Source organism: Mauremys mutica, chromosome 6, assembly GCF_020497125.1.
Source record: "Mauremys mutica isolate MM-2020 ecotype Southern chromosome 6, ASM2049712v1, whole genome shotgun sequence".
Lineage (NCBI taxonomy): Eukaryota > Metazoa > Chordata > Testudines > Geoemydidae > Mauremys > Mauremys mutica.
Window position 1 is genome coordinate 106,109,404 of NC_059077.1, and position 17,094 is coordinate 106,126,497.

The 17,094-nt window shown below is 37.5% G+C and overlaps 1 protein-coding gene across 1 annotated transcript in view; it reads left to right on the plus strand.

Moving 5' to 3' along the window:
* PTPRD (protein tyrosine phosphatase receptor type D) overlaps window positions 1-17,094 on the plus strand; it is a 1,658,801-nt gene that overhangs the window by 1,528,934 nt on the left and 112,773 nt on the right. The window contains exons 28-29 of the mRNA XM_045020490.1: window positions 5,777-5,986; window positions 9,554-9,714. Coding sequence (XP_044876425.1) covers window positions 5,777-5,986; window positions 9,554-9,714 — 371 coding nt within the window. The remainder of the gene's footprint in view (window positions 1-5,776; window positions 5,987-9,553; window positions 9,715-17,094) is intronic.

The following is a 17,094-nucleotide window of genomic DNA, read 5'->3' on the forward strand; positions in this document are numbered from 1 at the left end:
CTAGCCAGCCTAGTGTAGATTCCTTCTATGTCTGCATTGAACTTAATCTAATCTGTCCTCATTTTCCCTGTCTGTAAACTGGGGGTAGTGATCCTGACCACCTTTGTGAAGTGCTTTGGGATCTCTAGAAGAAAAGCACCATACGAGAGCGAGGTATCATTATGATTATTATTTTTATATCTGTCTAGGGTTTGAGGCCACACTCATTGGTGGTGTAACTGGTGCAGATAATATCCCCACATCTTCATGACAGAGAATCTCCAATTTGCTCCCTAGGTACTTAATCAAATCCCATTGAAGTCATTTGGAGTCTTTCCAGTGAATTCAGCAGGCTTTTTGGATCAAGCCCTATATACTTTCCCCTTTTCCTTTAGTCATGGTAAAGAGTATTCTGTAATGAAGTTGCCATTGCTTCTCCATAAAACAGCCAACAGAAAGTGCTTATTCAGCAAGTGGTCACCACACTTTTTCCCTACCCCCACTGCCCAAATATGTTTTCTGTGACCTGAACTCCAAGGGGCAAGGAAAACAAGAGGTAATTCCTCATTCTGGGCATCTATTGTAGGTCAATATAGGAAAGTGTTTTCAATAACCTTGTCCAATAATTGGGAGTTTTTAATTGTTTCAGTGACCAGAAAAGAAAATTATCTGCAACAGCAGGAAAATAGTAATTCTTCGTTAGAAGAATGCAAAAGGCTTAGTTGTTCTTACTAAGTTATTCAAAGGAAGACATGGTTGCTGCTGAGTAAACAATGAAAGCCTGAAATACTCTTCATTATTTTAATCAGTTTTTAACCAGTTTACAGCATTGTCTTCTTTCTGTTTTGATCATAATCGGATTCAAAATGCAGAGACCACTTGCTTGAGCCATTAATCTCTTTCCTTTAAAAGAGCTGGTTGTAAAGGCTATCAGCGCCTTGACGCAGTCCTAGATGACATCAAATGTAGTTAAACAATAAAATTTCCCTGGAAAGACCCATTCAGTAATGGAACATTGATTTACTATTACTGCCCAATTTTAACCTCCAAAATCCACAGTCAGATTCAGCAACAACAACAGATAAGTGTGGGTGCAGGATGACATTGAACTTTGTTGCAATAAAATTCTACGGGTCTGTGCTGGTGATTCCCATAACAAAGGGTCATTTTAATCATTCTGCAAGTTGTGGTGCATTAATCTGTATAATAGTTTGATAAAGAACATTTATTAATTCAGAAATATTTGGGTCAGGATGGGCTGTTTCCTACATTTTTACTGATATAATTGAGACCACATTGTAGAATTAATGGTGGAAGAAATAAGATATGCATTGACTGGAAAATGAAAATTATTTCTGTTAAAGAACTAAAGCCCTTGATATATCTTTTACAATTGCCTTCAATATATGTAGTAACTCTTGAGAAGGGGGAGGAAAATCAAAAGGTGGCCGTGGCTGCACTTCATGCTTTCTCATTCAATTTCTGATGCTTAAAGGTTTTTTTTCCCCTATCTGGGGAAATAAGAACTTTATATTGTTGTTATTTAGTCTTTCCCTGACCAACTTGAGAAAGCAGTGACACAAATAAAGGGTAAAATGCACCAATGAGAAGAAAACTCACCAAACCTCTAAACCAAACTACTGACAAATGATTAGGTCTTTATGGAGGTGAGCTAGGGGAATTTCTGGGTTTTGTCTACTACATCCTCAGATATCTAGGTTTGGGATATATTGCACAGGGAGTTACTCAATATGCTAGACACTCCCAAATGCTTTGCAGAAATAGGTTACCCAAAGAGACCTCAGTGGCAGGTGGTTTTGGAGCAGTAAATCCATAATCTACCAGTCAAGAAGACTGTATCCACACTAATCTAAGTGTTCTGAACCTACGAGGTTTCATGCACCCTCAGCTCTGATTGAAGTCAGAGGTAGTGGAGGGTAAAAAGCAAGGGTGCAAGACAAGGCCACTAGTTAGACAGATATTATGAGTTTGAAAGGTATCAGGGAGAAAAAATGTACTTGAAACGGGGGTTGAAATTCAGGCTCCATTGAAGTTATTGGGTGTTTTCCAATTGACTTCAACTGGACCAGAATTTCACCGTGGGTTCTTGCAGTTGATTCAAGCAGAGTAAACTGTTATTTTGCTTGGTCAGAAACCATGCCTTGTTTGCTAGTTTGTGGCCATTAGATTTTGGAAAATGCATATAGTCATAAAGACATTTAGTTATGATGAGACTTGGTAACACAGAGTAAATATGTCATCTTTGTGGAAGCAATATGAATGGCAGATGTTATGATTTGGATTTAAATATTATTTAGGAGAATTTTTGTTGTTGCAAGGAATAACGAAAAAAACAACCACCCAGAAATAGATGTTAAGTCTTAAATGAATTCAAAGCCTTTCAACCTAGTCCTGTTCTAAAGTATCACTGGGAATAAGTGTGATGTTAATTACATATGGCAACAACATCACCTATATCTGAAATATGAATGAAAGCAAGGGTGCACTTGGGGTCTATTCAGTCATGTGGAATAGATTTTGTAAACCAGATTTCCATCCACATGCAGAGCTAAGATTAGCTGGCCTTGATTGACCAACATCCACCAACTTGCAGTGGTTTATGAAAGGTCTAAAACCCAAATTATAATTATAGTATGAACTGGTAAGATGGGGAACAAAAAAATTGGCTGGGATTTTCAAAGTTGGTGTGGTGGTAAGAGTAAGGTGAGTTAATGCCATTGAATTCCAGTGGAGATCGGTCCCCTGTGACTCCTTTGAAAATCTGACTCTTCATCTTAAAGGGTGGCTGGAAGCATATACTTCCCTTTATATAAATATACTGATGTCTGTGGACCATCAGTCAGTAAAAACTCCCTGCCCTCCCAAATACCCGAAGGAGCTGGACCTGACGTTAGGAGGCAGGCAAGTGGAACTGACTATGGAGAGGTGGATGTGTATGTATTGAAGCCAGTTGCCAAGCTGCTTTCAACTTCCCCTGCCTGCCTGGTATATAACCAAGCTTTCTCTCAGTGGTCTTTTTCATCCACTGCTGGGAGTGACTTTATCCTGGTTTACCCCTCTCCAGCCCCCTCTTGCCCATGAAACTCCACTCTGAGATGAAGCTAGGAAGGGAGAGAGAAATAGCAGTGGCTGATGAAAGCATCTCTGGGAGAAGAGCTGTGGAAAGGCTGGCCTCGGGGGAATGATAGAAAGCTCAGCAGGCTGGCATCACTGCATGTACATATTTTGGGGGTGAATGCTTCTTAGAATCCCACTAGCAGATGCCTTGGGAGCATATGGCATCATGAAAGAATACCTCCCTCAGCAGATCTCCTCTGAGCTGCTGCTGTTAGAAGCAACAGCAGCCAGGGCTAATGTTCAGGCAGCCGTTGCTCCCCTCTCCTGTTGCTGGTACTGACTCTACCTAGTCCTGGCACATGTGAAGCAATCAGAAGGTGGGGCTTTTTTCTTAAAAAGGGAGAGTGGCCCTCAAAACCAACTAGATAAAAGCATCATTAATAGGCCAAGATTTGTCTATTACCCACTGCAGCCCTCACTTTTACACAGGTGAGGGTCACCTGAAAATTATTCTGGATGCACATTAAATAAAAGATAATGTGCAAAAATCACTACAGTTGTTTCTAAGATTACAGTACAACAGTGTCATTTTACAGCAGTGTCATTTTCAAGGATCCAAACACCTTCAAATGCTTGGGAAGTTCATTTTCAGATCGAGGGGTCCATTACACTAGTTTTTATGCTGGTGTAACTCCACTGAAATCAATAACATTACACCAACATAAAGCTAGTGCAACATGATGGGTCTGAACTCTATATCTGGTCACTATATTGATCTCTGTAACCGAGCAGAGCAAAGCCCAGTATCCAAACACCCCCAACCTTTAAGGAAGTTTGTATCCAAATTTTGCATCTTGGGCCCATTTCTAATTTTAACCCATTTGAGATTCAAAATTTTAATGAACTGGCATGTTCAGATAATCAATGTTAACGAACTTTGTTTTAGTAGTGAGTTAAGTTTAAGTCATATCCCAGAGAAAGGAGTGGTTGCTTGTTTTGTATGCTTTTGGATTGTTTGCCGCATAATTAGGAAATATTTGTTCCATTTTGGGGATGGCAAAGAGAAATGCCATCTAAGTTGCAGTGTAATACTGAAAAAGTTGGTTCAGCTAGAGCTTCCCTGACTAAGCATACTTTTAAAATGAAAATATATACTAGAAATTACATTTTAATCTCTTTGCTACTGATCTGTAACTTTCCCCTAGAGACTTGCCTCCTACACTTAACAAAGTAATGAAAACTTACCCATTTTGTTCGTTTTGTCTGTGAGCAGAAAAACTCAAAATAACTATGTGACCTTGGAAGAATATAAGGTTGGAGACTGAGTCTATTGCTTTTACTTTAAAAAAGAACAATGGATAAGTTTCATGGGTGAAAAATGAGGGAACACTCTTAGCAGTAATCACTTGTCAAGCAGGAAAACTTCAGGCTATTTTTAAATGAGTCAAATTAGTATTTGCTTAATGTCAGTATATCCAATGTGATAAAAGATATTGAATAAGCATTTGGCCATTTAAATAAGTAATTAATCAGTGGTTTTACCAGGTCGGCTTTATTTCATTTATTAGTTAACATACAAACATGAGCTCGTATTTAATCTTACTGCCAACTACCCTGACGTATATTTTGGCTTTGTTCATCAGAGCAAATATTTAATGGGGTAAAGGAGGTTTACATTTTGAAAGGCAGGCTATACAGTTTATGTCTCCATTGAGTATGTTAAGTTCTGGTGCTTAACTGTTGTGATGGAAAGTGGTCTGGGTGTCAGGACTCCAGGGTTCAGTTCCTGGCTCTTTCATTGAAGTGCTCTGTGACCTTGAACAAGTTGTTTAAAGGTTGATTTTAGTGATGATGAGCATCTGAAACTTTTATTGATGTCAGTTGGAATTGTGGGTGATAAGTGCATCAAGAAACTGTGCCCTTAAACTTTCTCTGCCTGCCTTTACTCATCTGTAAAATTAATTTAATTATACCACCCTCACTGGGTGTGTGTGTTTGAGATTCATTATTTGTAAAGTTCTTGGAGAGCCTCAGATGAAAGCTGTTATAGAAATCCAATGGACTATTTTGTGAATATGGATGATGATGTTATTTGTTTGTGTTCTAAACTCTTCGTAATACTGAATGGTGCTAGAAAGACAGTGTTTGCATTTTAGAAAGTCCCCCTGGAAAATTAAACCTAGGTAATGAAGCCTGAGTTTCAGAGGCTGGGATTTTTTTTTTCAATTTTGTATTATTTTCAAATTCTTTCCTCGAAGGGAAGTTCATTTGCTTTATTGGGATTCACTGTATTAAGTTGGAGGTCACAGTAGGGCTGCTGCATACATATAAAAATTATTATGCAACAAATTGTCTTTATTTTTCAGAGAAAGAGTGTAATGCATTGTAGGAACTAATTCTGTGGGGTTTCATTAGCATGGACAATGATATCAGGCACTGAAAATTGATCTAGTTGACCAATGTTTATAATCTGAGCAGTGCAATTGCAATTTAGTATCTTACCTTAACAGGAAAGGCCAAAAATTTAAGGATTGCAAGAACTGAGATTTAGTGATGCTGACAAGCACCATGAAATGAGCATAAATGGTATTTTGATAGTTCCTGGCACTGAATTAAGTTTTCCCATTAAACTATCAATAAGTCACATTAATGTTGTTTACAGTTATCTTTCTGTTCTCTCTCTCTCTCTCTCTCTCTCTCTATTTTTTCCCCCCTACAGCTGCTTAAGGAGATAGTTAGGAAACGCAGAAGCATTCGTTTTGGGAGAGAAGTTGAATTAAAGCCATACATTGCAGCTCACTTTGAAGTTCTTCCTACTGAGTTCACCCTGGGGGATAAAAAGCAGTATGGTGGCTTTGAGAATAAGCAACTCCAAAGCGGTCAAGAATATGTCTTCTTTGTTTTGGCTGTAATGGAGCACTCTGAATCTGTAAGTGGGCTGCATGTTTTTGCTGTTGTTGTTTTTATTCCTTAGTTTACATTCACTCATTTCTTATAGTATTTGTTCACACGATCACTCCTCTGCCCACTCGCATAAGGTCAGTTACCTACAGGGTATGTCAGTGCTTTTCGAAAGTCAGTGTCTTTCCTTGCTTATTTACAGTGATCTTTCGGGCTAGAAGGTAATCGTTCTGCATGCATTTTAATGTATTATTTGCTTCTGTAACTGAAGGGTAAAGATCACCTTTTATTAGCACTATTCTGATCCTTTGCAAATTACAGGCCTTGCTTCATGACATCCGTGATGCAACTACTGAGGCATGAGCTTCACAGCAATATCTTTCACAGTGTAAAAAAAAATGTTCCTTTCTTGCCTGGGGACTACCATTGAGACAATGGTGTTTGTTACCAAAAATCTTTGGAAAGATCTATCTAATCAGAGACATGCACAGCTAGCTTCTTCAATTATAGTAATTTGCTACCAACTTTATCAGTGAAATGTAAGAAAGTTAGAAAATAATGCAATAATAAGGAGAATTCCTGAGGTGCTTTAAATAATGAGTTGTCTCTTCCCATTATGTAATTCATCCTTTTCTTATGTCCCTTTATGCTTGAGTTGTTTTAGCTGCAAGTAAAACAGTAAAAAAATAATTAAACAAAGATAGAAATAGGATTGTGGAAAGATGCTGCTTCATACTTTAACATTTGAACATGCAATATGTTGTATGTATGGTGTCTTTCTAATTGATTCCTAAGCCTGACAGATACATTTGCTGGGCTTTGCCAGTTGAACCTACTGTAGCAGTAATCTGAAGTCTAGTCAAAGACCTCCAGTATCTGGCAATGCCTTAAATGTGTGGAGAGTTTATTTAGTTGAAACGAAGGAAGAAGTTCTACTTAGTCTACTTACCACTTGTGGCTTCATTTGAAAATGAACTGCTTTAACATGCATCCGAAGAAGTGAGCTGCAGCTCACGAAAGCTCATGCTAAAATAAATTTGTTAGTCTTTAAGGTGCCACAAGTACTCCTGTTCTTTTTGCTTTAAGGACATTCTAATATAGAACAAAAGGTTCCCGTTTCCTCTTTCTGTCTTACAGTGATTGCAAAGACTGTGTCAATGGAATGGAAAATCTGTTCATTAATAAAATCCTACACACCATTGAAAAGTTAACCAAAAAAGTGACTAAATGATGATTTACAGCTGCTGATAGAAGAGCCAGTGGCCTTGTGAATTAAGCATAGCCTTCATGTCATTAAATCTTAAAGCTGAAAAATAGGGCAGCTTTTAGGAAATAGTTAGATATCTGAAAAGCTATACTCACAAATTACCCATACGAAGATTCAATTTTTTCTTTGCAAAGTTTTGCTCCTCCTGTAATTTTATATATTAACTAAGGCTGTAATGTCTAACATTGTTGATTTTGGGACTGTGACTGCCTTAAAGATAAATGAACACAAAAAGGTTTGGTTTGGACATTTACAACTTAAAAATCTAATATAACAGAATTTATCTGTGGTCTTCGTAGTTGCACAGGCCTTAGAAGGAGGGCTCAGTGGCAAATTAAGCTTGGGAAAAGTTTGTTTTGTCATGGTACCCAGAATCTGTAACAGGATTTTGTAGTTATGGGGAAGGAAGAGAGTTCAGATAAATGATCATCTACATCCCCTGCTCCATTGCACTCTGTTCTCAACACATCGGTTCGAGAGCCTGCTAGAGTTAGAATCTTGCATTCTAGTAGAGTATTTCTTCTAAACAGGCAGAATACTTTCTACGCAGCATTTTTCCTGCACAGAACTCTAAGCATTTACAAGTGATCAGCAAATAGATTTGTCTTAAAAATCTAAGAGTATTAACAATGCCTATAGGTAAAAGTAGACATCAAGGATTTCATATCTCTTCTTTGGTTCAGCCTATTCCCATAGGGTAGTTTATCATATTTTGGCTTCAGCATTTGGTTCTACTTGCTCAGGAAAGAGAGGCTGAAGGCAAAGTAATATTTCAGTAGCAGAATCTCCTGCATCTTCAATTAACATTGAAGCAGAAAAATACCTAGGTCAAGGTTCCTTTAAGCAGGATGATGGAACGCAGATGATTAAGCAACTTTTCATACCTTAGAAGAAAACTTGTTATAAAAAACAACAGCAAATGGTACATTATTTGCGCTTGCTTGTCCCACAGACAATCATTGTCATTTTTTCATATCGTCAGTTTCTAAATGTTTTTATTCATATTAACCCATTTATTCACTTATATGACAAGACAACTGAACATATCATCATTGGTCAGTACTGCGTAATCATTTTTTTATCGCAACTAGAAAACTATTTAAAGCAATTTTCAGATGTAACCACGTCTGTATTCAAACTTTTCTGACCTGCGAAATTAGTAATTATCTAATCTGAAGTGAAAACTTCTTTCTTTATGGTGTCATTGTTAAGGCCTGCATCACATATAAAGTTGCCATCAAGTTTCCTCCTCCTTGCTTCATTAGCGCTGACACCCTGATGTGACTCTACCCACAGTTTGGTTAAGCAAAGCTCCCAAATGAATGGAATATTCCATAAAGTGGCCTGACAGGAACCGAAATGACACAACTAGCATGGCTGGAAAAAGCACAGCCTTCAGCCACTCTAGCTTAGTCTGGCAAAAACTGAGCTTCTCGTCCACTACCCAGCATTCATCCATCTTCCCCTCTTCTCCGTTACCCTTGACAACTCCACATCCTTGCTCTGCCACAGGCTCTGAATTTATCTGTGACTCCTTTCTATCTCTTTTGACCATAGTAGACCTCTGTCTCTACAACATCTTCATAATCTGTCCATTTCTCTCCATTTTCTTTGCTTAAACCATTATCCAGCTTTCATCATATCTCAGCTACATTGCTTCCAAAGTCATCTAGCTTTTCTACTGCTCTATGTCCAGCCTCTGTTCATAGTCTCTCCCCTTGCCTTCAAGTCCCTAACCCACTTAGCTCCTATCTAGCTCTCTGTTATTGCCTCTCTGCATTCTCCACTTTGTCCCATTGTTTCTGACCAAGCTGCATGTGACTATTGCCCGAGGGCCAACAAATCCCTATATTTAACCCTACCTTCCCGAATGTCCACTATAATTCTGTCGTCTGCTCTTTCAGTTCTTTCACACCTCTTCCAGGAAGCATTTAAACTCTTGTTCCCTCTTCCTTTCCCAGCAGAGCAAACAAAACAAAGAAGTGAACAAACAAATCATACACTGTACTTTGCTAGTCAGTCATTTTCTTTTGTTACATCATCTCCCCAGTTCTTCATCATTACATTGCTCACTGAGATTGTGAAATCTTCTGGGCAGAGACCTTATCTCCTCATTTCTCTGTATACACCTATCGCACTTTTGATACAATATAAATAAAATAGTAATAATAATAAATTATTTACATTTGAATCTATATAGTGTAGGATTTGAAGAATAACTACAGATATTATAATGCCATTATATTCCATGTACATTTATTTAGTTCTAGCACAGTTATTTCTCATGCTCATTACTTTATCGTTGAATAGGATCTTATTTTCTTACAGACCATGTATGCAACCAGCCCATATTCTGATCCTGTTGTGTCAATGGATCTCGATCCCCAGCCAATTACAGATGAAGAAGAAGGCTTGATTTGGGTTGTAGGACCGGTTCTCGCAGTGGTGTTTATCATCTGCATTGTTATAGCTATACTTCTTTATAAAAGGTAAGTTTACCAAATAGTTCTTTTTAAACTAAGGTGACTTTTAGATATTTTGACCATTTTAAGATACAGTGGCATCAGATAAAAAGTTGTTGTGCCATACTCTACATACAGGTCTGTTGCATCTTACGTGCATTTAACCGCAGAGCGGAACCCCAGCGTAAGATGCCACAGACCTGTATTAGATGTCATCCTATGGATTCTTGCTATATTTTTAAAAGAAATTTTGTTTAGTTTGTATAGAATTGAAAAGTTACTTTGTTTTCCCTATAGTTATAGTAATTTGGTTTCACTCTTTTGCTGATGACACTGTATTGCCATTTGTGGTATTAAACATGTTTTTGTATTTTACATATATATGTACATTAGTGTATGTGTACAGGTGTATCCATATAATCATTTCTTATATAGGTGCCTATTACCCCCCACCCCATCTCGTTTTTTCACAGTTGCTATCTGGTCACCCTGTGTATGTTACATCACACTGCACAAGAGACAGATCTAGGTTTTGCCATTATTTGAGGGTCAGAGTCTCCACTGCCTTATACCTTGTTCAGTCATTTACACCTGTGCAAAGTGCAGGCAAAGTCTGCGTACAGTACTATCATTTAAGATTCTTAGCCTTTTACACCTACTTTGCACAAATGTCAGTGAATACACAATGTGCAAGGCGGAGAAGAGGAAGACTCAAGATGGTCGGAAGCACAGATTCAAAGTTTTACTCTTTGATTTTTTTCTTTACCCAAAACAGTTTTGAAAGTATATCGATAATGTATAATTGTTAGTGGCTGAGCCATCATTAAACCTCAGATATGTCTGAATAAAACTAACCATGAAAATCTGAGGAAGCAGTAAGTACTCCACATTTAATGAAAATATTTTCTGCAAAGCAATAGGATTGTAAATGTACCTATTTCTGATGAAGAAAAAAAATCTTCATAAGCCTCAAACGCCCTGGATTTCCCCCCTCCCCAAATGTCTGCAGTCTAAAACAGCTGAAGGTGAATGCAGAGGCCTTCAGGTTTCTGAAAGAGAAATACTCTGTTCAGTGTAAAGAACAGTCCTGAGGCAACCTCTGTTTTGGAATCCAAACAGACACATATTTATAAAGATGCCCGTTATGATCATAATCATATAGCAGCACAGAAATCATTCTGTTTCTTGCAGATGTTATGCCTCATGAAAGTTTCTGTTAGTACCTACCGCCTGAGCCCCTCCTTGTGGCTATCAGTCATTATAAAAACTGGTAATTGGAAACAGGCTGGAAGTGAAATACTCAATTCATGTCACTACTTCGGTTATCTCAAATACAATGCCTTCAAAGCTGCTAAAACAAAAAACAAAACAAACCCCACCAAAATATAAGGCAGATCCATACCTACCCTGAGAATATTGACTATACCCATAATTACGTCCTTCACAGTGTGTTGCCAAAAAGCTATAGAGGTACACCACATGAGCAGATAAAAATTTCTTGGTCAAGAGTGCGAAGGGAATCCCATATTCAGAATATAGAAGGCACGTTTTGCATCTTTTATTTACTAGTAGCACTAGAGATGTTTGGGAGGATACCCATCTATATTTTTTAGAGTTCAAGGGATTGTCTACATATAATTATGTACCAGTTTAACAAAATTAATATGAGATATTGCCACATTTAAATTGGTGCAACTCCCTATTGTGGATGCAGCTGTATCAATATGTAAGTGTTTATCTCAGCTTGTTTCTGTGAATTTACAGGTGTAGGTTAAACTGATACAAGCCAGGTTTAAACCCCAGACAAAATTGCACCAGTTTAGCAAAATCAGTATAAAATCATACCTGCATTGGTTCATATTGGTTCAACTGTGTGCATAGACCTGGCCTAGTAAGGGAAGTTATCAGATGATGCAGAAAGGATGATGTGGAATGCTCACTGTTAACAAAGTAGGAGCTTCATTCACTTGTGGAATTCTGCTTGCAGACACTGATGCTTCAGATGTTTTTTGGTAGAGTAATGTAGAAATGCTTATCCAGATGAACAGGCAGAACTCAGGTTGTGGGTTCCAATTGCAGGGGGGGAAGTGTGACCAAAGGGGGCTTTATGGACACAAAATGCTCACATCCCTTGCTCACTGAAAGGGACTGGATCCATTTTTTGGCATGAGTAGCTGCCCAGCTTGCCAGAGACAAAGTTAGGTAGGTTACCCCAAACAGATGCCAATCAAACTCCTTTATGTCAAACCAACATATATTCTCGGCATTTTCGACAGTTTTTCCGAAAAAATTTTTTAGAAACGTGTTGAGAGTTTTAAAACATTTTTATTGGAGTTTTGTTCCATATCCCTTTTCTTGTTAAAACACGCTGTCTGGCTTTGTAGCTCTGGGCCAAATTCAGAGGTAGTGAATAAGGATTGTGTAAGTTAAGCTTACAACCATTTACAGACATATAAAGTAATGTAAACTGGGTTTGAGCTAAATCAAGAGGTAAATTAAATTAGGATATGACATTTGTGTGGATATAGTGGGTGTATTAAAAAAACGGAATACATGCATGGGGGCATGCTTTTAAAAAGTGCTTTGAACCTTTTGAAAACATGGAAGAATTTATAAATTCTTTGATGAAGAAAAAAAGCCCAATGACTTTGATATCTGTAAGGAAGAACATATAAGATATCATTTAGTAGTTGGGATGTTAAGGAACTTTCAGAAAAAAACACAGTTAATGTCTGAGCTAACCCTGGAACAGGGAGTAGAACTGTCTCAGAAGTCTGAAATAGTAAAAAATCATATTACCCAGTAAAGAAGTAGCAAACCAAAAATGATTTTGGCAAAAAGGGAAGCAGTATTGGGGGAGGGGAAGTGTGGGAGTATACGCACCATGTCTGTTGAAGGAAAGGAACCAAGGAGGTATCTTAAACAGGGGTGAGTCTTGCCTCTTTTCTAGGATTTTTGACAAGAGACTGCTTTAGGAACAGACATGTACTGCTAATTTCAAGATTACTGTTATTAAATTTTAATATTATGTAGGGGTGGTAGTAACTGACTTATAAGAAGACAAATAAAGAAATCAACCCTAGCCCTCAGTTGGAGGAGGCCTGGGTAGTGTAGATAAGTGGCCTGAGTCAATGCAAAGCTTTTACTACCTACAGAGGCAAGGAGTATGTGTCTGATACCTTTGTTATTTGTGAGGCTGTTGCAAATAGCTTTCCAGATTGAACCAAAGCCACTGAGATGGGCCTCATATAACATAAAGAGGAATGGGACAGTGTTTGTCATAAGTGGCCTGCTTGATATGATGTGAGGCTGAGAGATGCCAAATCTGAGAGATTTTAGGCTTTCTTCTTCAGCTGTGAGAGTGCAGGCCAAATGTCATCCAAGCTTAAATCAAGAGGATTAGTACTTCTAAAAATGAATGGGAAAAATATTGGACCGCACCCTCTGTCACTGAACATAGTTGCATTCTGAGATTCTTCATGCTTCAGACTGATCGAGGTACTCAGTACAGAAGTAAGAGTTTTTTGTCTTAAATTGGTCATAAACCCAGCTGAATTATGATGTGATAATAGAAGCAGTGGTACTCACTCCACACCCTTAATGAAGGGAAAGAATCATGCTGAGAAAGGTTCCTTAAACATTCTGAACAGACATTCCCGTCTTTAGGATTTAGTAGTCTAAGTGAATTAACCGGACAAAACTCTTTTTTTCCCCTTGCTTTTCTTGCTATACTCTTGCCCTCAAGAAAACTGTTTTTTTTGTTGATTCAGACAAAAGAGAAGCAGGTAATATATACTCAGAGAAAATCAGAACTGTATCCAGAATTTCCCAAGAATTCTATATATTTAAATAACATGACAACATGAAGATAAAAATCATACTAATCTATTTTATCTGGCCTCTGCATGTGCTGCATCATCTTAGATTCTCTTATTCACCATTGGCTATATTTTGTGTCCAGTAAGCCCCTTTTGGTCACACTTTCTCCCCCCCCACCCATTGTTAAATTCATTGTTAAATTCAGTGTGAATTTCAGCAATTAATGTAGGGGAATCCAGGGGAAACTAAATTGATGAAAGATACATGTATGGGTGGAAGGGGTACATTATAGAACTTTAAACTCTCCTTGTACTCATTCATAGCCATACCACAGCCCTACTTGTGCAACAACACAGGGCAGTATAGGAGCATAAGACACCCACGTAAGTGAGGAAGGGGAAGCATTCTTCACGCTCCCAATCCTGTGCAGGTGGACAGAGAATGGATAGAGTCTTGGCTTTGCCTCCAGCAATGCACCAAGCAGCATAGCTCTGCCAGAGCACTGGAGGATAAACATTGCATCAGGTGTAGGCTTGGTACAAAGTACATCTCCCCCAGAGCAGGAGGATAACTGATGGGCAGACTGCGACTCTGAGAGTCACAGCTTATCACCCAGGGTGTTGTTAGGGCAGTGCAATAACATGCTGCCTCACATGCAGGGCACTTGTTAAAGCTACAAGATAGCCCTTAGATTCACTTGTAAATTTGGCCATATGAATTTAACAGCACATGTCTTGGAGGGAGAGGAAAATGTTAATTAATAAATGTTAGAAATCTCTAAAAATTACCCAACGTCTCAGGATTTGCCAGGGACGTTGCTAGAAAGAAATTATGTATTCCGCTGAAAATATCAACTTTCATTGGTGTTAAATTCCCTTGTCTGTTTTCTGTGTTTCTGGAAGCTCATGAGATACATAACTTTAAACCCACCATGGATGCAAGGCTGGATGTTGCTCATCGTGGAACTCGCTTTAATCAGTGTTGTTTCTGGGAGACATTCCATGTTTAGGAGACAGAAACAAACATTTCTTTGGCAGGTTGAATTTTGTTTAAATGCAGCTGTGTGAATCTGCTCAGAGGCTTGGAATGTTAATTTAAATCCTTTTGAACCCAGTGGAGTTTTGCCAGAACAAGTAAGGACTGAATAAAAACTTAGCAAGGAGATCCGGATTTGTGCCACAGTAACGTGATTCTAAGGAAAAATTGGAGAGACTCTAAAAAAGAAAAAAGAAAAAGATCTGTGATGTTGCAGGGCACTATAAAGATTTTAGTACCCATTGTAAGTAATAGGGTCATTGCAGCTTCCAAGCAATAAAATCTTTGTAGCTCCCCACATTATCATGATGATACACTGTATTTTTGGTATTTGGGAATAGTTTCAATTATGTGACCTGTTGATAGCAAGTAATAAAGTCTTTTTCCAGTTCCACCCATTTTTATAGGTCATGCACTATAGATCTAAGATGAGCTATTTCTTTTAAAGCAAAAAAGAGTATTTAATATTTTATTGGAGAAAGATTTAGGATTACCTTACTTGTCAAGAGACCTTTTAAAAATAATTTCTGACATTTTATTACCTGGTTGCATAAAACCGGATACAAATCTTTTGTAATTTAGTGCAAGTCTTAGTTACTCTATAGGAATATCTCATCCATTTAGCCTTCTTTTAATGAAAAAAATGTGTTACACTAAACTTCCCTGTACCCAGGTTAGATGAAAGTCTTTTCTCCAACTTGTAAGTAAAATTCAAAAATATATCAAGCATCTGCAACCTCCTGGGATGTAATTGATTGTGGCATTATTTTGTAGGTGATGACCAAAAGGGAATGTGATATTAATACAAAAAAATATTTTCTTCAGCAGCAAAAGACTCTTTGAACTTAACCTTGTGTCCTCCATTTATTCCATGATTAGAAGGCATTAAATGTTTTGATGAGCTGTCATTTCGTAATTTATGTAAGTTATGTGTCCTCATTGTAAAACACCATTTCTTGAATCTCCTGTTGTCATGGTTACTCTTCTTGCCATTGGCCAACTAACATTTAACCTTTTTTCCCCTCTTTGCTGCATTAAAATGGAGCAGTAAACCTGACAGGTGAGAAGTGAAGAACAATTGCCCTCCATTTACACCAAAAAAGAAAAAAAAGAGAAAAAAGTACAGACAGTTTATCACGATGATGATTTAAAACAGAATTTTTGTCAGTCTAAATGATCATGGACAGATACATATAAAATATAAAGACAGCCTGATAGTGCTCTAGATATTTTATAATGCTTACAACACTGCGAAGGCATTTATAGCAATGTTTCATCTTTTAACTAAAAAAAGTGTTTGTTTGTTTTTCCCATATCTTATGTTTTCCTCAGTTACAATTTCAGGCGATAGTACAAATCAATTTATGAGAGTTCTTTGGTCAAGTTTAAAATGGTGTTCATGTCTCAAAATGGAGCTTCAGAAGAATTATGTACTAATGGGTTAATGCACTTTTAACAACCTGGGTGCAATCCTGACTTACAGTAGGTCACAAGTAAAAATAAAATGATGATCTCTTCCTAGTCCTTAGAGGGTAGTTCTCCACATCATAAATCCTTTTGAACCCACTCAATCTGATGCAATTACTATAGCATTCTCTGGTCTAGAGAGAGACAAAATTAGAATAACTCTAATTAAAGCAAACAAAAATACATTATTCTCAGTAAGTGCCCCAAACGCTGCAGTTTTAGCATTACTGTAGCATTTGAGGCTATTTATGTTTACTCTAACTTTTGAAGCTATTGTAGGATACTATAGTGCTTTTTAATATAGAAACGGGGGTTGTGCAGGTCAAAGCTGATATACACTAGCAGAGCTATATGTGGAAAAATGCAAATTATGTCTGCCTCTAAGCAGTTCTCCTAGTCCTTCACTTTTAAGAGCACCAGATATAAATAAAAATTCTTCCTAACAATTGAAAGAAAATGGAATACACATATCAATGTAAAAACAATAATGGATTTGGTACTAAATTTGGATAAATATTTATCCACAATTTTGTATATGTAATGAATTAACAGTTCAACCACCCAAATTTGTAGATCCAGATCAAGTAACTAAATGTCTTGCTTTCCATTTTATACACTCAATTTCCATTTGCTCTTGCAGATAAAGGTTTTGTATGTTAAAAAAAAATAAAAATAAAAAATGCCTTTTGAAGCTGGATTGAGGTCCTCTAAGAAATTTAGCCCAGTGACATTTACTTAACTGAATTTTCATGAAAATCTGTTTTACCGCCTTTTTCAATGAAAGTATCTCTTTTTTTTAATGAAACTGCATGTCTAAAAATACTAGAAGTGAGGGCCTGGCAGCCATGGAACTCTTCTGGAAGCATATAGTGGGGTGGTTATAGGGTAGAACGTTCTGTATCTGCCCACTGAAGGCCTTGCATAGCACCAGTTGTTTTAAATTTTGAATGGCACCTAAATGATTCACTGATGGTCACCAAACACTTTATTAAATAAATGAAAGGTGTAGAACTTGTGGAGTTTGGGACCTTTTACATTAATTCCTAGGACCTCAATTTTGACACCCATGCTTATTGTCCATCTATC